General features: G+C 32.8%; 2 protein-coding genes and 1 non-coding gene across 3 annotated transcripts; 1 reads left to right on the top strand and 2 right to left on the bottom strand.

Annotated features, from left to right (window-relative positions):
• Positions 1–4,264: 4,264 nt before the first annotated feature.
• Positions 4,265–5,517, top strand: LOC105797412 (uncharacterized). Its single transcript, XM_012627395.1, has 2 exons — positions 4,265–4,533; positions 4,599–5,517. The coding sequence occupies exons 1-2, from the start codon at positions 4,265–4,267 to the stop codon at positions 5,515–5,517; spliced, it is 1,188 nt and encodes a 395-aa protein (XP_012482849.1).
• Positions 4,624–4,730, bottom strand: LOC128032999 (small nucleolar RNA R71). The gene has a single exon (XR_008189334.1). It is a non-coding gene; the product is annotated as a small nucleolar RNA R71 (small nucleolar RNA).
• A 13,657-nt stretch (positions 5,518–19,174) lies between the features above and the next one.
• On the bottom strand, positions 19,175–25,329 carry LOC105798228 (ABC transporter B family member 19). Its single transcript, XM_012628215.2, has 10 exons — positions 24,747–25,329; positions 24,601–24,655; positions 24,116–24,291; positions 23,772–23,972; positions 23,403–23,662; positions 22,990–23,306; positions 22,672–22,895; positions 21,777–22,596; positions 21,455–21,696; positions 19,175–20,603 (listed from the first exon to the last, which is right to left on the bottom strand). Exons 1-10 carry the CDS (start codon positions 24,990–24,992, stop codon positions 19,395–19,397), a joined length of 3,750 nt encoding a protein of 1,249 aa, XP_012483669.1. The 5' UTR covers positions 24,993–25,329; the 3' UTR covers positions 19,175–19,394.
• Between the last annotated feature and the right edge of the window lie 1,293 nt (positions 25,330–26,622).

Genomic DNA, 26,622 nt, shown 5'->3' with positions numbered 1-26,622 from the left:
CACAAGGTTTGTAACACCCTACACTCAATCCAAATGACAATCGAACAACAGTCAAATCATAGCTCAATAAAAAGAGTAGATGGTATCCTATCATTGGCATTGTATGAAATATGAAAATGGAAATGACCATGGGTCATTTTTCTAGGACAAACAATTTTATCATTATTGGTTTAAGTAATGATCATTTTCATTGCAAGAGATACAATAGTAATCATAAGATAAAAGTGGATTGATCAAGTGAATAGATTTAACCTAAAGAGATCACAAATATTCTATAAGGGTAACTCACGAAGGACAAGGTCATTGGACAAAAGCTTGATTTATGTAGCTTTCGTAATGGTATATCGTAGGGAGTTCAATCATGGTACTTTTAATGGATTGAATTCATGACTAAACAACTTTGTAATTAGTAAACGAAGAGTTAGGACTTAATAACAAATTATTTTAGCCCTAATTTTATATACCTAATTATATATCTAGTTATGACTGGAAAATAAAATGATGAACTCAATAGAGAAATGAAACACAATGCAATCTATATTCCTCATAACTTTGAAAGCAAATAGTAGTGGCTTTAAATAGCCTTACAAAAAAAAAGCTAAAAAGAAGCTAATGTATCCCACTAACTCAGGAAACTAAAAAACTGAAACAAAGACTAATTTAAAAACAAAAACCAACTAAGATATGCTTCTAATAATTAGGAACTTATTCAAAAAACATAAGACTTCTTCAAACCTAAAAAAAACCCTCCCCTAAACTAAACATACCAGGTGTATGTTAGTTTATATTGTTGCAACTTCAAACGCCAAGTGCTTATCTGATTTTTTCAACTTGATCGAGCTTCAAGGGTTTGGTCATACTATCAGCTACTTGCTCACCAGTTCCACAATACTTCATGCTAATTGATCCATCAGATATAAGATTTCTTAGAAAGTGAAACCTTATATCAATGTGTTTACTTCTTCCATGAAAGACTGGATTTTTTGCAAGCTTAATGGTAGAGGAGTTATCACAAAAAATTTTGACTGAATTGCTTTGGGTACCTTCAATTTTCTTCCAAATTCGCTGCAACCATACACTTTGACAAGTACATGAGGCAGCAGCTACATACTCTGCTTCTGTAGTTGACAGAGTAACAACGGGTTGCTTCTTTGATGCCCAAGCTACTGCTCCTCCACTTAGCATAAAGACATAGCCTGAAGTACTCTTTCGATCACTCAAATCTCTAGCATAATCACTGTCTGTGGACACCATCAGTTCATGTGTGCAATTCCTCTTGTAAAAAATGTCAAAATCTGTGGTAGCTTGAACATATCTCAAAATTCTTTTAGCTGCCAGCATATGTGCTTCCATTGGATTTGTCATGAATCTACTGATCAAACATACACTATACATTAGATCAGGTCTTATGACTGTCATGTACATCAAACTTCCAGTGATTTTCTTGAATAAGGTTTCATTGACTTGTGCTCCTTTCTCCTTTGACAATTTACTGCAGGAACTATTGGATTCCTGACTCCATTGCAAGCCCCCATTCTGAATTTTTCAAGAACATCATTGGCATATTTCTTTTGGTTGATGAAGATCCCATTAGTGCCTTGATATACTTCTATTCCCAGAAAGTACTTCATCTCACCCAGATTAGTCATTTCAAACTTATTTTTCATTGATTTTTTGAAACCTTGCATCATTAACAAATCATTACTTGTAAAAATGAGATCATCAACGTAGAGACTTAAAATTAGAATCTTGTTATCCTCATGCTTCTTGACAAACAAAGTGTGATCACAACAGCTTTTTTCAAAACCTTCTTTGATAAAGTATCCTTCAATACTGCTGAACCATGCTCTTGGAGCTTATTTTAAGTCATAGAGAGCTTTCTTCAATTTGTACACTTTGTCCTCTTCTCCCTTCACTCATAAAATTGTGGTTGAGCGACGTATACATCTTCACTAAGTTCACCATGTAGAAAGGCACTTTTGACGTCGAGCTGAAAGACTTTCCAGCCATTTCTTGCTACAAAAGCTAATACCACTCGAATAGTATCCTATCTTGCTACAATAATGAACACCTCATTATAGTTTATCCCCTTCTCTTGAGCATATCCCTTGGCCACCAATCTCGCCTTGCACTTATCAATTTCTCTATTTTCGTTCAATTTTGTCCAATAGACCCACTTGACTCCAATCACTTTCACACTAGAGGGAGCTTTTACCAGCTTCCATGTATGATTCTTCTCTATTGCTTCAATTTTAAGATCCATCACCTTCCTCATATCTTTTGATTTTACTACTTGTTCATAGGATAAAGGATCGCCGATATATAAAAATAACACAAAGTTTTGCACCTCATCTTCTCAGAGACCTTCTCCACTCATGCAATCATCTAGATATGCTGGAGCCCTTCTTTCTCGAGTTTGAGGAGCTGTTGCTTCATCATTGGACAGATCTGCTGTGTCACTTGAGGTGGAGTTCTCATTAACTGAATCTTTGTCATTTAAATCTGATTCATTTTCATCATTTTAATTTTATGCTTCTTCATAGGCTTCTCCCTAATCTAATACATCATTTATGGTTTCTTCTTTTGTACTGCTCCAATCTCAGCCTTCATTTTTTTCAAAAACAACGTCTCTACTGATGGTGATTTTCTTTGTCAATGGATCAATCATTTTGTAACCTTTGGATTCTTTGTTATAACCAATCAAAACTTGCTTTTAGCTTCTTACATCTAGCTTCTGTCTTTTTTCCTTGGGTACATGAACATTTCCAATGCATCCAAACACCCGAAAGTATTCAACATTGGGTTTGAAGTTACTTCAACATTCTTTAGGGGTTTTATTCTTCAAGCAGGCAGTGGGACTTCTGTTTAACACATGGCTTGCCCACTTTACAGTATCTGGCCAGAATATTTTGGGCATCTTTTTTTCTTCAAGCATGCATCTCACCATGTTGAGAATGGTACGGTTTTTATGCTCAGCAACTCTATTTTACTGAGGTGTATAAGCTGTTGTGAGTTACCTTTTGAAGCCTTATATATTGCAAAAATTTGAGAACTCCTCAAAGTTGAATTCCCCTCCTCTGTCTATTCTTAAACTACACACTGATAAACCAGACTCTTTCTCCACCATTATTTTGAAATTTTTGAAAGTTATAAATGCATCACTCTTCTCATTCAGAAAATAAACCCAAAGCTTTCGACTAAAATCATTTATGAAAGTTAACATGTACCTCTTTTTTGCTATATGATACAGGTGAAATGGCCACAAATATCAGAGTGGATGAGCTGTAGTTGCTTTGCTACTCTCCGTTTACTCTTCTTTGGAATAATTTCTCTATGTTGTATGTTTTGGTAAGGTTACACAATCGGTTCATTAGCTTATTGCGTCAGAGGTTGGCGAGCCCAAGAGACAAAATGGCGTGGGATTCGCCATTGAGAAGCGTTGATCTAGCATAAGATGATCCCACAGAAGCGATTGTTGGCTAGAGTCAGGTTCTACTAAATCGTAAGTCTAAATCCTTGGAGCTAGTGGTCGTAGGTGTCCTCTTCCACTATAACTGGCTTATTCGGTTTGGGAAGGATCATCTAAAAGTCAAGGATTGAACCCAAGGCAGAACGAGACAACTGGAGGCTGAAATCTCCCATAAGAATTTTCTTTCTCTCAACTCTATTTTTAATTTCCCGAATTTTCGATTCAATATTATTAATTCTGCTTTTATTTTATTTTTCATTTCCAGATCCAAACCTTTAATTCTGTTATTTTTATTTTTTTCTAGGCACGCAGGTTTTCTTGGGCAAGATTCTGTCGGGATTTCATGGAACAAGATATTGTGCAAATCCAGTCCCTGAGGATTTGACCCTACTTCCCTTTTACTATTCTTTTTCATGATTTATTAAGGATAGGATATTTTTGGTGCTTTCAACGACCTCATCAAATTTTGGCGTCGTTGTTGGGGACTAGCAACGTACTAATCTTGTTTTTTTGTTTCTTATGATCAGATCTGCTCTAGGTACTCTTGCGTTCGATTCAGAAATTGAAAAGACTACTAGAGCCAATCCCAATGAGACAAAGTTACAGAAAAAGTAGTCAGCGGTGGTTGGAACTCAAAGTAACCCACCGCCAGAAATCAAAGTCGACGATGAAGCTGAGTCTAGGGTTAACATAAACCCTACTCGAACACTTGAAAGTGAAAAAGTAGAAGTCGTCTCACCAGAAGAAGTACTTAACACTAGGGTTAACGAAAACTCGAATCTAGCATACCAATCAATGGCTCAAACGATTCGGCAACTGGCTGAAGCTCCGATAGAACAATCGCCATTATGTATCGTATATCCTACTGTGGATACTGATTTTGAGTTGAAGTCAAGTTTAATCCAGTTACTGCCAACTTTTCATGGGTTGCAAAATAAAAATCCCCACGAGCATCTGAAAGAGTTTCATATGGATTGTCTTAGCATGAAACCTCAGGGGGTAACTGAGGATCAGATTAAATTGCGTGCTTTCCCTTTCTCTGTAGTAGATTCCGCTAATGAATGGTTATTTTATTTACCCCCTGAATCTATTACAACTTGGGCTGATCTATCTCGTTTGTTTTGAACAGGTTTTTTCCAACGTCTCGAGTAGCTGAGCTAAGAAGAGAGATCGTTGGAATAAGGCAAAAAGAAGCTGAGTCCCTTTACGATTATTGGGAGCGATTTAAGAAGTTGTGTGCAAGCTGCCCACAACATGGTATAACGGAGCAATCTCTCCTCCAATATTTTTATGAAGGTTTGAAGCCCATGGAGATAAATATGGTAGACGTTGCTAGTGGAAGAGCATTGGTCAATATGACTCCCCAACAAGCAAGAGACTTGATCTCCACGATGGCTGCAAATTCTCAGCAGTTTCGAGCCAATACTGAACCCTCTAGAAGGGCTCACCAGCCAAGTAATTCAACCTTAGAGGATAAAGTTGATAGACTTACTAATATGATGAACTCTTTTATTACAGAAAAAGCGAAGACAGCCCGGTTATGCGAAATATGTGCTACACCTGATCATGCAACTGATGCATGTCCCAGTTTATATGATGATACCATGGCCCATCTGGATGCTGTAAGAAATTTCCCTGGGCCGCCACAAAGGCAATATGACCCCCACGCTAATACCTACAACCCAAGGTGGAGGGACCATCCTAACTTAAGTTATGGGGTCAATCCACGAAATAACCAGTCATACCAAAGTCAGTTTCCACAACAGCCGCAAGGTTCAGGTAATTTTCTAGAAACCATGGTCAATAAGTTAGCAACTAATGTTCTTAATTTTCAACAGCAAACTCTTCATTTCCAAAAAAAGATGAAGGATTTCCAACAGAAAACTGAGGCGTCGATCAAAGAGTTGACCACATCGATCGAGAAATTAACCTCTCAAGGGAAGCTGTCGTCACAAACAAAACCAAACCCTAGACAAAATGCAAATGCAGTAATGTTGCAAAGTGGAAAGGTACTGGAACCAATTCCTGACAAGAATCTTGGCAAATAAATCGCCCAAGAAAAACTCGAGAAAGACGAACAAGTCTAACCGAAGCCTCTATTAAAATTCAATCTCCATTTCCAGAACGATTCAACCAGTGTTGAAGAGGTAAAAAGGATAAGGAAATCCTTGAAACATTTAGGAATGTCGTTCCACTGTTGGACGCCATCAAGAAAATATCGCGGTATGCTAAATTCTTAAAGAGCTTTGCACCAACAAGCGAAAATTAATAGGTAATGAAAGGGTGAATGTTGGTGAGAATGTATCCGCAGTGTTACAGCGAAAAATGCTGACAAAATGCAAAGATAGGGGCATGTTTGCAATACCATGCAAAATAGGCCATCTGGGAATTAAGAAGGCTATGTGTGATCTAGGGGCTTCTATAAATGTAATGACATATTCTATTTATAAATCACTTAATGTGGGTTTCTTAACAAAAACAGGTGTTACCATTCAATTGGCGGACAGGTCTGTTGTACATCCAGAAGGAGTCCTTGATGATGTTCTGGTAAAAGTTAACGAGCTTATTTTCCCAGCAGATTTTTATATAATCAAAATGGAGCCTCAAACAGCAACACCAACCAAAAATAACCACAACAACAATAACCAAAATCATAGCAGAAAATGACAATAGGAGGCTAATGTCCTGAGAATATTTACGGTGACCACAAACATTCTGTTGACAGTCATTGTACTTTCCATTATAAGCCCACGAGTTGGATGGTTTAGCTTGCAAGCTCCATGTTTGATCAGAATAATGATGCCTCGATCTTGTAATTTACTTATATTGAGCAAATTATTGCATAAATCAGGTATAAAATACACATCACTTATTGTTTGGACTTTTCCTCCAAATTCCAGCTTGATGTCTCATTTCCCTTTCACCATTAGTTTAGTTCCCAAGTTTTACCGAATGCTTGAATCCTTCATCAAGTCTTGTGAACCATTCTTTGTTTCCAGACATGTGATTTGAACACCCAGAATCAAGAAACCATATTCCTTCCCTTTTATTTTGCTTCGAATCTACTTGTGCCATCAGCAGCATCTCATCTTCATCATCAATTTCTGCATAATGAGCTTTCTTTTCCCAATCGGGACATTCATACTAATAATGCCCCAAATTGTGACACTTGTAGCATTCTACAATTACTTTATCTACACTTTATCTTCCATGACCTCTGCCTCTTCCTCGACCTCTAGTCCAGCCTCTGTCTCTTCCACCTCGATCTTCATTAGTGACCTTCAAGACCTGCTATTCCTCAATTGGGTCTGTCATTCTTTGTTCATGAATCAACAAACTGCTCTGAAGTTCATCTACTGTTAGAGTCTCAACATTATTTTATTCCTTAATTGAGCATACAACATAATTAAATTTAGGAACTAAGGATCACAGAATCTTCCCTGTAATATCAGCTTCTTTGACATTCTCTCCACATGCTTTCAGCTTCTTGGCAATTGAGAGAGTTCTTCCGAAATAAGCATTGACAGTTTCTCCTTCCTTCATTCTCAATATTTCAAACTCAATTTTTAGAGCTTGAAGTTGTGATCTCTTGACCCTTGTTGATCCCTTGAATTTCTGCTTCATTGGATCCCATAACTATTTGGATGTATCATCATTGAGAATGGTCTCCATGATTTCTCTACTTATTGCTTGGTAGAGATAATACTTCACTTTCTTGTCTTTCAATTGTTGTTCTTCAAATAGTTTTACCTTTTCTTCAAATGTTTCTCTCCTTACTGGAATTTCATCTATTCCATCTTCTACTAGGCTCTAAAATTTCTTTGCTCGAAGGAAATTCTCCATCAACTTTGCCCAGTGTTCACAGTACCCATCAAACTTGGGAACAGCAAGTTGCACAAACGCACCACAATTGGAACAGTTTTTCGCCATTCTTCACACTCTTCTCTCGTGTTTCTCTCAGACGAAAACTCTATTCTTTTCTTCAATCAGGCCTCTTGAACTTGGCATTGATACCAGATGTAAAATAAAATGATGAACTTAACAGAGAAGTGCAACACAATGTAATCCATATTTCTCATAACTTTGAAAGCAAACAGCAATGGCTTTAAATAGCCTTACAAAAACAGAAAAGCTAGAAAGAAGCTAATGTATCCCACTAACTTAGGAAACTAAAAAACTGAAACAAAGATTAATTCAAAAACAAAAACCAACTAAGATATGCTCCTAATAATTAGGAACTTATTCAGCAAACATAAGACCTCTTCAAACCTAACAATGGCTTAATTACAAATTGCATGATAAGAAGTGTGAATGAATGGATAAAACCAATGAGAAATAGATTGCATGTATTATTATTCATAGTAAATATATTTTCTCAAGAAGGCGTGAGATAACTTAAAATTAATTTAGGGTCTGTTTGATTGAAGGAATTGATTTTCCGGAAAATCATTTCCAACTTTTCCAGCGTTTGATTGGCGGAAAACATTTTTCATTTGGAAAATGAACTCCAAAACAAGGGAAAATGGGTTACATTTTAGGGAAAATGTCTTACCCTTTCAATTTCCGTAAGACATTTTCCGTGCTCTCCTCTCTATCGCCTCCTTCATTCCTTCCTTCATTTCCGGTAGAAAATTGCTTCTGTTTATCGATTTTCCAGTAACTTGTTTTTTTTAATTATTCAATACTTGCTTTTTTTAACACAATTACAAATAATTTATTTGATATTAATTTTTTTTAATTTATAACGATTAATATTGTAGCTTAATAATTGAGTATTATTATAAATAAATCATTGCAATATATGTAAAAATAATTTAAAATATAAAAATTTATTAATATATATCAATATATGTAAAACAATTTTTTGAAAAATATTTCAGAAATCGCCAAACAGTAAAAATATTTTACAGATTCAATCAAACACGAAAAATATTTTCCAAGAAATCATTTTACGTAAAAGTAGAACATTTTCCGAAATCATTTTACGTAAAATATTTTACCGGCAATCAAATGCAACCCTTAATTTCTTTGGATTATTGTTTAACTAGATGAATAAATTAAATAATTGAGCCCAAAGTGAAAATTAAATTATGAAGTCATCGTAATTTTATTTCATTTGAATAATTAAATGGGTTTGCACATAATTTATAATACAATAAAGTAATCATGATCTTAACAGAACTGAAATTAGATTGTTTAAATTAATTAATTATTTCTAATTAATTAATTTAAAGAAATATTTAATTATTAAATATTTAGTCATGATTTTTTATTTAAATCAAGAGAGATGACCTCAGAAACTTGAACCGATGACCCAATTTAGCCCAAATAGTCATGGGTGTTGGGAGTGTTGTCTCTTAGTGTGCCACCATTGGTTCTCCTTGGGTGTCCTAATTCAACTCAAATTACTCCATTTTTTAATTAATTAAAAACTTTGAATGAAAATTAAACTCTTGCATAGTTTTTTCTATAAATACCCAAAGCTAATCGGAAATTATATAGTAGAAAATACTAAGGGAAACTTTGTGCATATTAGTGATATTTTATTTGAATAATTAATTTATCTTCTAGTTAAATAAATTCTATTTTTCTTGAGTTGGAATTTTAGAATGGGAGCAATTATAATTGCAACCATCCAACCGTTATAATTAGAATTTAGAAGTTGAAAATTCGGTTTTAGATTACATAAAAGTTTATGCAAGGATCTTTATAGGGGAGTCCTGGTTTTGTCCTATGTTCGGCTCTTTGAATAAGGGTCATTATTTAAGTAATTGTGAATTCAAGAATAGTAGAAAAGATTAATTAGTTGGAAGCTTAAAGCATTTAGACCTCAATTTAGTTTGATCAAAATGTTCATGCATCTTCTTAAAAGCCTTTTGCGATACAAATTTGATCAGATTGATTACTTTAATATCACAACAAAAACTTATTTTAGACCAATTTTAAATTTTTGATCTACCAACTTTAGTATATTTTCTAACAACGATGATTATTAAAAAATAAAAAGGGGGTTTAGGTACAGTAACAATAGGGTTTTTGAAAGGACACACTATAAGGTGTGCATATTTGGGTCTTTATATCGAGATTCCTTGGTACTCTTAAGTTGTTGATTGCATGAGAGTGCTGGAAAGCCGTCATTTCTTCCATGTGCTTGCCTGAGGATGTTGTTGTCTTTCAAGCAAATCTACTCCTCCAACCCATTTTTTGTTCCTATTTCTTGACCTATGACAGATACTTATTGCCTATAAATCATGCACCAATTGGATATTTGTGAGGCTTTGCCTTCTTGGGCTTGCTAATTTCTTTGGATTTCAAGTTTTTTCTCTTGGACTTGCTAATTTCTTTGGATTTCAAGTTTTTTCTCTTGGGCTTGCTAATTTCATAATTAATTTCAAAATTAATTATGAAAAAATTAAAATAAAATATTATTAATATATTTTGAACAACAAAATGAAGGCCTTTTTTGCCACAAAACCATTTTAACTTTGAAAATTCTTGCCTTAATTTTTTTAAATGGTGAAAAGGCAAATTTTAAAGGATCGATCAAATTATAGGATCGATTAAATTAATCATTTTACTATTAAAAGGGTAAATTTAATTCATGTATTATTAAAAGAATCAAAAAAGTCCAAAATTCAAAAGATTTAACATTTATTGTTTAAAAATAGCATTTATTGTTCAATGTAATTATATTTTGAAAGCTTTTATTATTCTGCTATGAAATATTTGTTTGGAGTCGAACTATAAATGAAAATAATATTTCATATCATTTTTCAAGCAATAAGGGTATGCTTGGTTGGATGGAAAAGTGGAGGGATGAGAGGAGAGAATGGAAAAGCGGAAGGAAAATATATTTGGAGTATGCTTGGTTGGAAAGAAAAGTGAGAGGGAAAAAAAATAGGAGGGATGATCATTTTAGATCCTAATGCATAAAAATCAATCCGTTTAAATTGGAAAGATAAGATGAAAGAAAATAAGAGAGATGTGTATATTAGTTCAAAATTATACATTTTTTAAATATTTTATTTTCTTTCCTTCTATTTTTCAACTCTTTTAAGCAATCCGTTTTTTTCATCTTTCCATCTCTCCTACCAAGCACATCTATGGAAAGAAAATTTATGTTTTTCATCCTTCTAGTTTTCTACCCCTTCATTTTTTCATCTTTCCAATTTTATTTCCACTCTATCAAGCAAAGCCTAAATGTTGACTTTGTTCCAATTTACCCTTATTTGATTTTTTTTATATATAGTAAAAGGATTAAATTGATGTGTTTAATAGTAAAGGGACTAGTTTGATCCAATCCCTATAATCAAGAGTGGATTAAGGGGGTTGGTAGGGGCCTTGGCCCCCTAAAATAGAAAATTTTTCATTTAGGCCCTTTATAGTTTATAATTTTATGTTAGCAATGGTAAAATTTTGATTTAATCCTCTAAAAATTATAAAGGTATATGCTATTAAAATAGCGAAATTATATTTTACTATTATAAATATATATAGAATTTAATTTTGACCCTTTAAAATAAAATTTGACTTCGCTCTTATCACCTAAGTCGTATTTATTGATCCTATAATGGAGGGAATTGTAAAAATATGAGACTGAAAATTAAAAGGATTAGTTATATCTAGCTAGGCAAACTGCCCTCTAATGATAAAGACAATTCAATACAAGCCATAAACTTGATGAATACGATCCTTAATAAATATATATATATATATATATCACAAAATTAATCAAGCCAAAAAATTCTGCAAACTGAAGTGGCCCATATGTTCTAGATAATGTCGGGTTCTTTAATAATGCATGAGAATAGAATTCGATTGTACATTTTAAATATATATATATATATATATATATACACTCCACGAATAGTAATCATATAACTTTATATATTTTTATAAGATAATGAGAAAATATTAGTGAAAAATAAGGGGATTATGAGGTTGTCTCCGACAGATTATGTCTTTAATTTTCGCATGCATGCTTGATTTATTAGTAATAAAGCAAAGTTCGAAGTAGCTTGCATATTTTCTATGGATGATGTTTAAGAAAATAAGACACCAACTTACTTAGTTTCTAATGCAATCTTGTTTTATTAGCTTGGGTTTTCACCGTGAGGTTTCACTTGCATAGTTTAAAAATTCGTAATTATTTACATGATTAATATTGTAACGTTTCAATCGTTGAATTTATTAATATAGTTATACTTGTCATGCATGTAAATTTTGAACGATCGATATCTTTATCATATCGATCTAAAATACTCTATATATTGAAATTCTTTTACATAAAATAAATAGTTAGAAGTTTTAAATTTACATCGGATTTTACATGCATGATTTACATGAATATGCCATGAAATATAATGATTGGATCGTTAAAATATTAATCATATAAATTGGTGCAAAAGTATGTAAAACTATTTTAATTTTTACATTGCATAAGTGGATCTCTTACACTGTGTAAAACTTAAGTGGTTATACACGCTTCGTGACTTTTTATACGATTAATATTTTAACAATCCAATCGTTGAATTTTGCAAGATATTTGTACTTGTCATGCATGTAATTTTTGAATTGATCGGATATCTCTATCATATCAAACTATAAAATATTGTTTATATTAATATATATTTAATGATTGAAAGTTTTACATAAATAAATCGTTAGAAATTTTTAATTTATGTCAAACTTGATATGTCTTATCTGCGTAAATAGAATATAAAATATGTTGGACTATTCCAAAAAAAAATTTAAAGCCACCTTTTAAAATTTTATAATGTATAAATAGGATGGATTAAAAAGTAATATCTTTTTAAAATATTTATAATACTAATTTATTTTTTTCATGCATTAGAGGATCTCAAACTCATACACCCAAACATGCACCTATCTATCTTACCATATAGGCACAACTTGCAAAGCAATCCCACTACTTTTGAGATATGGTGAACACCCTTGACCAATAAAATTTGAGATAATAGATACGATAGTTAATAATTATTTTGATGAATTTAAATGTATTAATTAAACGTAATAAATTATCTAATATGAATATAGTAAAAAGGACACTTAAGATATTAGTTAACAAAATACACCATTATTAAAGTTATTGATTAAGTTAGTGTCACAAATTAACTAAACACCAACTCAGATTGAAAAATTTTAAAAAAATTCAAATGAAAAAGATGGATTAATAACCTTATAAGAGAAATTTAATATTTATAAAAAAAACTAAATATTCACTCTTCTACTTTTCTCTCTAATTTTTTAATTAATTATTTACATTTTATTTTTTATCAATAATCATTATTTTTTAAAAGATCATAAATTAAATATATATTTTTCTAGAGTTAGATTGATGAATGAATATTTGGATTAAATATTTTGTGTATATATATTGTTATATAACTATTTTTTATTTTATATTCAAATTTATTAACAATAGTTGGACTATACTAAATATAATTAATTTTATTTTTTCTATTACATTAGAAGAATACAAAAAATATCTTATATATTGATAATGAATTTTTTATATTTTATATCTAAATTTAAAAAAAACTAATTAGTAGTAAAGGGTTCTTTTTTTTTCCTTTAGTTTCTTCTTTTGCTTGAAAGGTTTAGAATTAAGCTTAATTACTACTCCAAAGATTTATCACTTAATCCTCTAAGTTAGGGGTAAAGGTGATTATGAATCAAGCTAAATTAGATTTAGATTCATTATACTCATGTATAATATCATCATCATAAATATTTATCTAAGGTCAATTGAATCCAATTTACTTCTTTTAAATTGATATCTATGTTTGGATTTGAACAACTCGATCGGGCAAAATAAATAAAAATTAAAGAGTAGGTACACTAGTCTCCTAATGGGAAGGAAATAAATATGTTGATTTTCATGTAGTGTAGTAGAAAAGAAAATGGAGAACAAGGAAAAGACACTTAGGTAAATCTTTATTTATATAGATAAAGCTTGAGCTCCTCTATACCATATATATATATATATATATATATATATATATAATTTTGGGATTTAAAGTTAATTCATTACATATTAATGGAAGCTAAAACTATTTGAAGAAATTTATTTATTTTATTTACAATTATTTTCATTATCCTCAAAACCTCTTTTATATATATTAGTTAAAAAAAGTAAGAAGATAATGAAAATAACAATCAATAATTGATAATCTTTGACTCTAAGAAAAGAACATTAATTTTGTTTATTATATTGTCTATGCTTAGTGCTTACACCAATTTGCATTACTCTAAAATTACCCACTAGTGTCAAAAAGTGTACTTCTTTTTGTAATTTAAAGGGTGAAAATGTATTCAAAATTTTAGTGGGATTTTAAAATTAAGTAAAGATTATAATTATATTATATTTGATAAAATTAATCTTGTTTTTAAAATTATTTATTTTTAAATTTAATTTTATTAATTTTAATACTTTTTGTATAATTTTTATAAAAATTAAATATAAAAATTTGGATATCTCATTCTTTTAACAAAAAGAGATAATTTAATTTTAAAATAAAATCAATTTAACATTTTCAACATTAAATGATACATGTCTATTTAACAACGAGAAATTATTTTATGGACCCTTCCAACCACATCATCTATTGTCCCTTCCCAATCATTTAATGTCATTTCAGCAATTTTTTTCATGCCATTAACACATAATTTTAATAATTTTTTTACCCTGGACCTCAAATCTTGAACCCAAAAATTTGAACCCTAAACCTGAACCTTGAACCCAAACTCAAACCCGAGGTTCAAGGTTCAAGGTTCGAGGTTCAAGGTTCAAGGTTAAAGGTTCAAGTTTAGGGTTCAAGGTTTGAGTTTGGATTTGAGATTCGAGGTTCAGGGTTTGAGTTTAGTGTTTCGAGTTCAGGGTTTAAAGTTTGAAATTTGAGTTTAGGGTTCGAGGTTCAATATTTAGGATTCAGAGTTTAGGGTTCATGGTTCGATATTCAAGATGAAAAAAATTCCAAAATTATGTATCAGTGACATGGAAAAATTTACTGAAAGGATATTAAATAATTAAAAATAGACCATAGATGACATGGTGGAAATAGTACATAAAATAATTTCTCATCTAACTACTTATTTTATTTAAATTTTTAAAAAATATTTAATAAAATTACCAAATACATTTAAGAAAATATCATTTCATTGAAAATAAAAAAAATTCAATAATTTATTAAACATCCCCTAAATTTAAGAAACATTATAAGGCTTGGGGATCTGGGTTGGACTAGTGTGGAGTGAGTTCACAATAGGCTAAACCCATGGCTGAGACCAGTTTGGTCCCATAACTAAGTTAGGGTAGAAGGCTAGGCTTAGCCCATATAACCTACTTGGTTGGACTTTCGTCTTTAATTGGATTTTATTTAGGTAAAACTAAATTAGAAATGAAATTTCTTAATTAAATTGAATATGATAAATAAATTTATGTTTTTTTATACAATACTTATTTCAACACATTGTTGTACGCAGAACAGATTGTGGCACCGAGTCCTCAAAAGAGGACGCTTCTGGAAACAATTTTTATTCAAATATTAATTGGTCGTGTATTAGCAGACGATATATATATGGGTCCGCGGTGCATTGCCATTCGAAATCAAGATATTGGGCTTAGGCTTGTCGATCGATTCAGAGCCTTTCAAACACAACCAATATCTATTTGAACTCCCTTTACTTGTAGGAGTACATATTGAATTTTTCGATTATGTTATGGTCGGAGCCCGACTCACAGTGACCTGTTGAAGTGGGAGACTATCTATAATTTCTCTCGAACTCTTATAATTAGAGAAAAATTATACTTAAACACGTTCGAACTCATCTCTCTTTATTGTTACAATAACAAAAGTATTAATCGAAATAAATTGATGAAATTGTATTTTTAAATGTTGAATCAGAAATTGATTAAATATATATATATATATATATATAAAATTATAACTTGGGCTGGTTTGATCCAGTTGATGTCTAGGACCTGACCCATCACTTTGACAAGAATTCAAAACTAAACCATCAAATACCACAATACAAAATTTTGATATACACAAATTAATCTGTCATTAGCTTAATTAGAGAAATGGTAATAAAATCTAATTTTATATATAAATTTGTAAAAATGTTTACTCTTTTATATTTTTAATTAAAATTTATAAATAAACTTATTTAAAATATTAACTATACTTTTTAATCATCAAAATATCTTTTGTTAATTTAGTTCTTATTTCTTTTTTGAGCTAAATTTGATATTCAACCTTTTAAAAAAAGTCAAATCGTGTTTTTAATGAAAATGTTGACTAAAAAGTTATTATTTTTAACAATGTTGCGTGGCAACCCATGTGTTAGTTTACGAATACTTCATGCTAACATGACACTATTTGTTTTATGTGTCACACCAACAAATAATTTCAAAATTATAAAAATATTCAAAATAAAATAAAAGGTCCACAAAAATTCAAAAAAAATACACATGGAGTGTCATGTGGGCTACCATGTTTAAAAATTTAACGTTTAAGCCAATAGTTTCTGTAAGAAAACAACATTTCGAGTCTTTTTGAAAGATTGATGATCAAATACAACTATTTTTAAAAGGGTTAGGGCTAAATTTAGTTAAAAAAAATTAAGAATGATCAAATTGACCAAAAAAATATAAACACTAAAGGCTAAATTTATCATTATACTATTATAATATACGAAAATATCAAGAAAGAATATCCATGTATAAGAAAATTTTAAAAATATATACACAAAGAGACAGGCAATTATCAATATTGGACCATTTAATCAAATAATGGTAACAAACAAAATTAGGAATATAAGAGTCTTGTCTGTGATTGATAAAACATGGGATTTGGTTGGTTTCACTTCTAATCTTTTAAGATGAGATTTGCTTTTATTCTAATAATACTAACCTCATGGTTTTCAGATATTGTTGCTTTAAATGTTAACAAAACCTTTCTCTCCACTTCTATTTGGGAATCATCATTGTAATAACTGGTGAACATTACCAAGTGTGTAGAACCCTCAATCATTTTCTTTTCTTTTTTTCTTGACTAAACTCACTGATTTTGAGCCATTAATGATGAGGCTTTTGGACTTTGAATGTTGATGGGTAGTCAGTGAGTTTAGTAATTCAGGTTTATTAAAAATTTAATCCATTTCTATTCTTAAGTTGGCAGAATAACTAAACAATTACACATAACATTATACATATACCTCATGTTGATGTATATGGATTAATTTGCTCGTTTGTCTGATGTACAAAGATTAATTTATCTATTTTTTTAAAAAAATACGGGAAAATGCAGTAATTTTATTTAAAAGAATGAGTTAAAAGGGTTGACAGATAGGCCCCCACATCAGTGATCTTTGCCAACTTGAGAGGAAAGAAAATTCCATTAATCCTTTTCATATTGGCCAAAAAGAAAACAAAATGATATAAACAGGGACCTGAATGGGGGAAACATTGATGGGGTTCAACTCAAGCTATATCAGACAATATAACTAGCAGTAGTCAACATTTGTAGACCATAATACATCACCAGGTTTTTTAAAGCACTGTTAAAAAGTCTTTCAAAGAGGACCCCCTCAAAGAATCTATACACAATACTGCATTGAATTGTTTGAGATGGCAAAATATACGTGATGTTTATCATGCAGCACAATGTGAAACATTGCAGGTCATGTATGCATGTATGTATGTATGTATGATGAAAGGCAAGGCAACCATATATGAAAATGTTTGACAGCGATGCATCATCATCATTCATCACTGCCAAATCTGAATCAAATATATGACCCCACCCCACTGTTTTTCCATGGTGGGTTGATTTTTCTTTTTCATTTCAGATTCAGACTCAGAGAACTGAAAAACCCTCCTCCATTATATGTGTCCTTTGCCAGGCCTTTGATTGATTGCTTTTTTATCTTTTTTTTTCTTAAAGGGCTGAACTTAACAATATTTCTTACATTGGGACTTAAATTTTCATTTGGTTCAAGTTGGGCCTTGAATTTAGCAATTATTCTCACATTGAGACATAAATTAGGCAAATGGTCCTACATTAGGGATTGAACTTTTTTTTGTCCAAATTAGTCCTTGAACTTGACAGTTGTTTTTATATTGGAGCCTAAACTTGACAGTTATTCCCATATTGAAGCTTGAACTTCAGGGTTTTCAAGAACTAACTTAGACCAAAAAAAAAATCAAACCCTAATATGAGAATAATTGCTAAGTTTGAGGCTTAATTTGAATAAAAGAAAGTTCAAACCTTAATATAAGAACAATTATCAAATTCAATACCTAACGTGAATCAAATAAACATTTAAACCAAAATATAAGAAAAATTATCAAATTCAAACCTGATAGTGATTTAAACTCTTTTTATTTACCCTACAATCTCAATATTTATGAAGGGTGAAAGTTAGTGTTGCATAGGGGGGGCCAACTCCCTCGAAATTTACTTGGTTTTTATTTATTTTTCAACTTTGTGACAGATGCAAGTACAGAAAATGGACCTTTTAGTGAAATCTATAATCATTCAGATGGTAGAAGCTTACACATGCTTTATTTTGCATTTTTCAAGAAATATGGAGATGGTGACTTTTGAAAAACAAAACCAAAAAGAAAAAAACACTCAAGAATTCAAGTAGGGTACCCTACATTTACTGGTGCATGCACTCAATAACTTGCTCATAGTTGCAGCTTAGACTTCAACTTTACACCAAATATGTTTTTTGCTTTAACAATGATTTCATTCCATGAATATGTTTGTCCTTTTTTAGTGTTAAATCACTATTTAGTATCTAAATTGTCAATTATTTTCATATTTGAGTTTGAATTTTTTTTTAAGGTAATATTTAAATTTGACAGTTATTTTTATATTGAGGCCTGAACATATTTTTGTCTAAGTTAGTCCTTAAACTTAGTAATTGTGCCCACATTGATGTTAGTAAAAGTATCATATAGGCTTCTATACTAGAAATAAGATTGCATTTAGTCTCCTATACTAAAAAAAAGGGCAAATTAGTCCTTTTACGTTAGATTAAAGAGTAAATCGGTCATTCTATTTAAAAAAACTCCATCCATTTCTACTGTTAAAAACCGGTCTCTGTACGTTAGCATGATGTACATATGGCTCATCACATGTAACTATCTAGATATTCCACCAGCTATACTAATTTTTAATAGTACAATTGGATGAAATTTTAACAGAAAGGATTAATTTTCTCTTTGATCTAAAGTATAGGGACTAATTTGCCCATTTTTTAAGTAGAGGGGGCAAAATGTAATCTACCTCCTAATACAGAGGCCTCCATGGTAGTTTTACCCAAGGTTCGAACTTTAGATTTTCAAAAAATATCAAAGGCTAACTTTGGACAAAAAAGAATTTAAACCCTGAGAATAATTACTAAATAAGACCCGATATAAGAACAATTACTAAATTTAAGAAAAGAAGTTGACGCCCCAAATATAAAAATAATTACCAAATTTAAGTCATGAATAAAAGATACATACTATTAGGTAATTGAATATGAGTAACATGGTTGGATAAAAAGAGATGCCCTCATCTAGAACAGAACAGTACCAGCAGGCACATGCAAATAAGAAAAAAGTGGTGTCTAGAGTTTGCGCTTTATAATATTATATAAAAACCAATTACAAGAAAAAAAAAAAGGGACTTATGTTATGCACCATAGATATCAATAATTTAACATTGGAAACCCCATTGGAAATGGGGCAGTAGAACCCAAAGATACAGTCTCCACTTTAACAATATCTACAACTATCATCATTCAAAAAAGGAAAATATGAAAAACATAAGAGGTTAAAGGGTCCCAAACATAATTATACCACCCAACAAGCCCATGTTGATTCAATTAAAATAAAAAATAAAAACTTTCATATGTGATGGTGTTGCAGTTGCAAGAGCCTAGAATAAGCTCCTTCCGGTCGGCTAATCAATTCGGAATGGCTGCCTTGTTCTACGATTCGCCCGTCTTGTACTACTCCAATACTGTCGACGTTTCTTATTGTCGAGAGACGGTGAGCCACAAGTACCGTCGTGCGGCCCCTCATGAGCCTTTCGAGTGCTTCTTGTAGCACGCATTCTGATTCTGCGTCGAGTGCACTGGTGGCTTCATCGAGTAGTAATATTGTTGGGTCCTTAAGTACAGCCCTTGCGATGGCGATTCTTTGTTTTTGACCTCCGGAGAGTTGAACGCCTCTCTCACCAACGGGTGTTTTGTAACCATCAGGCAACGCACTAACGAAACCGTGCACGTTAGCTGCTCGAGCTGCTTCGATTACTTCAGCTTCGGTTGCTCCTTCTTTTCCATAAGCGATATTATCGAAAATGCTGGCAGCAAAGAGGGCTGGTTCTTGTTGTACCAATCCGATTTTAAGCCTAAGAGACTTCAAGTTCAATCTCCGGATATCTTTTCCATTGATCATAACCTTTCCGGCTGTTGGATCGTAGAATCGTTCAATCAATGCAATGACTGAACTCTTGCCAGAGCCACTAGCTCCAACAAGTGCTTGGCTTTGGCCAGCACGGATTCGAAGGTTAAGGTCTTTAAACACACTAACATCAGGTCGCGAAGGATATGCAAAATCAACATGACGGAGTTCAATTTCTCCACGAATTGTTTCAACCGGTTCTGCCTCTGGATCATCTGGGTCAATCCTAGTTGAACGATCTAGAATTGAGAACACTGAACCAACAGCTTCACCACCCCTAACGATCTCAGGAGCGAGACTAACAGTTTCCGCCACAGAATTTGCAGTAACCACCAATACCACAAAAACCTTAATCACCTTAGAGAAGGTTGAAACACCTTCGCTAACAAGGTGAGCTCCATACCAGAGTATGAGAGCTTCTGAAGCATAAAGTGCGAGCTGAGACAAGCCAAAAAGGAGACCCGATGTTTGGCTGCGACGAAGGCTTTGCATCTGCGGAACTCGGAGTTCGTAGCAAAACAGTGAAAGGATCTTGTTCTGTGCATTGAATGCTGCAACCGTTCGAATATTGCTTACACCTTCACCTGCAATCATGCTTGTCTTTGCATGCGCCTTCGCCGTGTCACCAGCAAACCCTTTGAGTGAAAGTTGCTGCAGGGCAAAATAAAACAGAATCAATTGTACTGTACAAATATCTACATTACTCGGTCTTGAACATGCATACGGCCACGGACATACATAATTTTCGCTTTTCGAATTTTACAGCGTCGGAAAAGGTTTGTTAAGGTGAAAATGTCAGTAAATATGCAAAATCCTACACATATTATTTACATGGAAATTTTCTTACTATTTGGCACTGCCATAAAACACTGTTCTACTGTCAAAAAACACTGACACACTGTATAAAAAAACAGAACAAAAGATTTTTTTTAAAAAAACCTAAAAAATACATAAAAAGATGATGAATTATATAAATGATCACGGGGCAAGAATCTCTTGAAACTATATCATGTATATTTGGTGGTATCTGCTATACAACAAAAGCTCAGGTTCCAAGGAAAAAAAACTCAGAAGCCATTAAACAAAAACTGATTTACACTGTAATATTGCAGTGTCGGTGAATTATTTATATACATATATTTAAAAATGTGAGAGAAACTACACAAAGTTTGAAATTTTGACTTAAGGGAATACAACCAAGGGCAAAATATATATAATAGTTTATAACCTCGAGAAACTGAGCTACTGCTATAGCAAGAACACTTTCTCAGAAGTATGGAATCTTGATTATTTTATTCACCCCTGATTATATTCATTGGGGTAATGTCAATATTATATTATATATATACATAAAAATAGATGCATCAAACTTGGAGGAAGCATGTGCAGTGAAATGGAGATGAGCCATGTTGGATTTTTTTATAATAACCCATATGACCCCCTAGTGGACGTATATAGGTCAAAAATGGTGTAATGGAATCAATGTGTGAGATTATTTTTACCTGAGCGAAGTTTGCGAGGACTAGAAGAGGGAAGGTACCGAGGATGAGAAGAGAGACCCTCCATTCGACTATGAAGGCAACAATGAATGAAGTGAGAAGTGAAGTCATGTTTTGTAGTATCACAGAGATCCTTTCAGCTATCGCGGATTTTACGTCGGCTGCATCGGTTGCCAATTTGGCTGCAAGAAGGCTTGAATTGTGCTCTTCCTCGTCAAACCATCCGACTTCATTCCTTAGAATTGCTGAGTTGAGAAGAAAAACACCAAAAAATTAATAAAAGATAGGCAATGGAAAGGGGACTTGTAGTTGAAAATATATATACCTCCAAGCATCATCCGCCTCACTCGTGTTGTGAGGTTTTCTCCCATAATACTGAAGAAATAATGTTGAATCAAATACGCAACGACAGCATATAGACCAGCTCCGATGTAGATGAAAACGTATTCTTTTGTCTTTCTTTCCATAGAGGTAGGGTTTGTATAGTAAAAGACTTCGATCATATTGCTCATCACAATGGCAAAAGTTGGTCCTATAAAACCAGAAAGCACGGAACCAACGGCTCCCATGATTGAATAGGGCCATTCGGGAGCATTTAGCTTGAGAAGCCGGCAGAAATAGCCATCCGGTGCTGGGTTTTTACGTTCCGTTTCAGCATTTGATATCATCTCTATCCGGCCATCAGCACCGGTACTGTAAGAATAGCTCAAGTTTCGCAAACTGCCAGACCGGAGGCTTAAGGACTTAGTTGACAGTGAATGACTTAGACGTGTTGAACGTGATCGGCGAGTTGATGGATTAGCAAAGTCTCTATTTCCCACCATTTCTTGGAATCTGATTAACGAAGCATACGCCCCTGCCTTTGCAATCAACTCTTCATGTGTTCCAGTCTCAACAACTTGCCCTTGTTGTATAACAGCTATCGAATCAACATTCCTTATGGTGGAGAGTCGATGAGCAACAACTACAGTTGTTCTCCCGACCATTAGCCGGTCAAGAGCTTCCTGAACAATACTCTCGGAGCCTGCATCGAGTGCGCTTGTTGCTTCATCAAGGAGCAAGATCTTTGGATTCTTCAACATGGCTCTAGCAATCGCAATTCTTTGTTTTTGGCCACCAGAGAGTTGGACTCCTCGTTCTCCCACCTGAATTTCGAGACAAATTAATACAGAAATACAAATTCAAATTTCGACTAGATTCTTAAACTTGAGGAGACCAACCTGAGTGTTATATCCATTAGGGAGTAGGGTAATAAAGCTGTGAGCATTTGCAGCACAAGCAGCAGCTTCCACTTCATCCATTGTTGCCTCGGGTTTTCCATATAGTATGTTCTCAAGGATGGTAGTCGCAAAGAGAGCAGGTTCTTGATTTACCAGTCCAATCTGATCACGTAACCATTTAAGTTGCAGTGTCTTTATGTCAACATTATCCAACAAAACCTGCCCTGTTTAGCCAAAACAAAAAACATAAACATGAGCTCTAAAATCCGAGGAGAAAACATTTTCATTTTTCAAACACGACAGAAGTCTCTTGATTACCCTGGTTAGGATCATAGAACCTCTCTATCAGAGAGACGACAGTACTCTTCCCAGAGCCGCTACCACCAACAACTGCAATTGTCTTTCCTGCTGGAAAGAAAATCGAGAAATTGCTAAAGATGATAACATCCGGTCTCGATGGGTAGCTGAAAGTCACTTCCTTGAATTCTATATTGCCATTAACTTCCTCCAGTACTTTCCCGTCCAAATGGTCTTGAATTATGGAGGGTTTTTGGTTGATAATCTCCATCAGTTTGTAACCAGCTGCTTTTCCTTTACTAAATGCCCCGAGATTTGAAAATGACTGACCCAAACTCCTGCAATAGTAAATTTTTTTCGAACAATATAATCTCCGGTAAAGCTTACTCTTTAATGGCGTCTAACAAGAAGATAACATGAGCTTAAGATCTTACATGCCACCAACAATGGCTGAGAAAATAGCTGTAAATGCCTTGCCGCCATCGCTCTGTCCATTCCGGATGAAAACACCAGCGTACCAGAAAACAAGCGCCCAAGACATACAAGCAATGCCATAAGTGCACCCGAGCCCTAAACCCTTAGCCATTCCAGCCTTGTATCCGAGTTTAAGTGTGTTCTGTATTGCATCTGAATAAGAATTAAGGGCCTTACTCTCGCCAACATATGAGTACACGGTACGAACTTGTGCGATGGCCTGTTGATGATATTAATTACTTAGACAAAAGCCTTACATTGTAGTATGGGACAATCGAAACATGTAGACAAGTAGTTTATAATCCACAACACAATCAAAACATGCTCACCTGCTCGGCAATTATGCCGGCATTCGCATAGGATTCCCGGCTCTTCGAAGTGAGGCCGGTCAACGTATACGCGTATAAGCCGCCGGCAAAGGCAATTCCAGGGATCACTGCCACACTCAGTAAGGCTAACCTCCATGCTGACACAAAACCAACTACTAAACCAGCCAAGAATGTTGACAGATAATGTATAAAGTTCCCTACCTAAAATTTCAAACAAAACAAACCATTAACGAACTATGTGATCTATCCTTAAAACTCTCAAAGAAAAACCTTATTTCATCCAAACTGTCCCCAATAAACCCAGATTAGCAAATGAAACAATTAAAGAGAAAAATAGAAGCTACCTTCTCACTGATGGCATCTTGAACAAGTAGAGTATCAGTGGAAACACTAAAAACAATATCCCCAGTTCTTGCATCGGTGTCAAAGAACCCAACATCTTGTTTCAAAACAGCTTCCAAATACTTCTTTCTCAATGTGCTCACTTGTCTTTCCCCAGTGTACATCCAACATGCAATCTCTGTAAAATCGAAAAAAATTTACTTGTTACAGTGAAAGAGATGGGACTATAGAAGAAGATAATGTTGAATATTAAAATATAATTGAAAGTGAGGATCTTTGGTAAAAGGGTGTTAAGATTGACAAGTGAAGAAAAACAAAAGGACAAAGAGACAGGCTTTTAAGACCATGTGGGCACGCACCCATCGGTCCGTTTTGGTTTAAACAGGGCTACTACACTGCACGAGTCACTTGTGAACCATGATGCATCCATTCCTATCAAAGATTTGCATACATTTAAAACAAAAAGGGAAGAAAAAAAATTATATACCTGCATATGATGATAGGCAGACAATAAGACCAAGATACACAAAATAGAGTGCATACTGCATCAAACAAGGAGAAAAAAAGAAAGTTAACAGATCTTAGATCTAAAAAAAGTTGGTAAAATTCTTGGTTTTAAAAAAAAAAGTGAACCTTGGCAACTTCATGAGTCATTTTGGGCAAATCAGATTGGTTTTTGCCAAAGCCATTAACCATTTCACCAAATAATAAGAAGAAAACAGGCATTGAAGAACCATGGATGATAGCTCCTAAGCTACCAGTGATCATCAACAAATAATCATATTTGTCAGCAAAAGTGAAAAGTTGGTAAAATGGCAAGCTTTGTTCTTTCTTCTTTTCTGCTTCAGGGACTGCTTTTGTTTCAGTTGGTTCAGCCATTTTTTTGTAAACTCAAAAAACCAAAGCTAAAGAAGAAGAAAGGAAGAGGTTGGATGAATTGAGTTGAGGTGAGTTGAGTTTGATTCAAAAGCAACTGAGTTGAAGAATAGCCATTGAAAGAAAGAAAGAAAGAAAGAAAGAAGATCTCTTAAGGGTGAAAGAAGAACGAGAGATCTAAAGAGTAAAGACCCTTTTTTTGCTTCTTTATCTTTCTTCCCTTTTTCAAGGTCTCGAAAACCTGACAATGTCGTTTGTGAGTTTATGAGTTCGAGAACTAAGGTGAAGAGAAGGGGAAAAAATGAGGAAAAGTAAAGGGCAAAGCAGCATAAAAAGAGCGCTTGAATGAGTGTATATATAAAGAGAGAAACTGTAAAGTTATATAGTGAGAAGGGTAGAGACTGCATGTGTTAGACTATTGGTCAAACCTCTTGCATTTTTTAAATCAATATTTTGTTTTAATTTCATTAAATATCAAGTTTTATCAAAATAAATAAATTATTCCTCATATATATATATATATAATAAATTGAGAAAATTAATTTTTTTACTTTTAAAAATCAGTCTTAGCATGATGTACATATTACATACCATATGTAATTATCTAGTTATTTCGTTAACTATGTTAGCTTTAAAAGTAGAAATGATCGGTTTACTCTTTAATCCAACATATACTGAGTAATTTATCATTTTTTAATAGAGGAATAAAATTTAATCTTACTTTTAAGATTAAGCTATTCAAGTGATTTTTTTCCGTATTCATATTTAGTCTAAATATAACCCATTTATTGGTACTTCTCAACAAATATTTACCTCATCTGAATAAAATTAAAATTTAATCATAAAACAGATAAAAGCACTTATAGTTATTTCACACTTAACGTCGTTGTCAATTTAAATGTTAGGTGTATATTTATATATGAAATGAAGTGTATTTAAACCACACAAGTTAAATCTGATGTATTAATTAAAAACATAGGGTGCAAATAAAATCTACCGGAGCTATTTTATTTTTTTAACATATCATCTTCTATGCATATTTGAGTCAGTATTTACACAGATTTAATTATATGTTTTAATATATGTCCTATGAATTTGTATATGCATATTTACAATTTGATTACCGTTTTAATATATTTAAATTGAAAAAAGTTAATTAATATGATATTAATAGTTTAAACCTCTAATAGAATATATTAAATTACCATTGGGTTTTACTATTTCAATAGAAAAATCGACAAATTATGTTGAGGAATTTAAATCAAAATAATAATTGAGGATTCAACAATAAATGTAACAAAAGATGCCATTTTGCCAAAATGTCCTAAATCCTAAAATTTAATTTTTTAGGCATTAATAAAATCAAGTCATATGATCAATTTTTTAAATATATATGACGGATTTAATTATTCAATTTTATTACTAGGCTAAGAACAGTAACTTTTGAAATTGATAGGATAATAACTTTAACTCTCGACATTTATAAATTATGCTAATTTAGTTTTGATTAACCCTCAACATTTGCACATTATTTTTCTTTTTGCAATTTTAGTTTTTTATATTGAGGCCTAATTTTAAATTAACGAGAAAAATATGAAAATTACTATTTTAGATTTTGAATGTTTCTTTTTTT

This window comes from Gossypium raimondii, chromosome 9, assembly GCF_025698545.1.
Source record: "Gossypium raimondii isolate GPD5lz chromosome 9, ASM2569854v1, whole genome shotgun sequence".
NCBI classification, from domain to species: domain Eukaryota; kingdom Viridiplantae; phylum Streptophyta; class Magnoliopsida; order Malvales; family Malvaceae; genus Gossypium; species Gossypium raimondii.
This window is presented reverse-complemented; position numbering and strand designations above follow the sequence as displayed.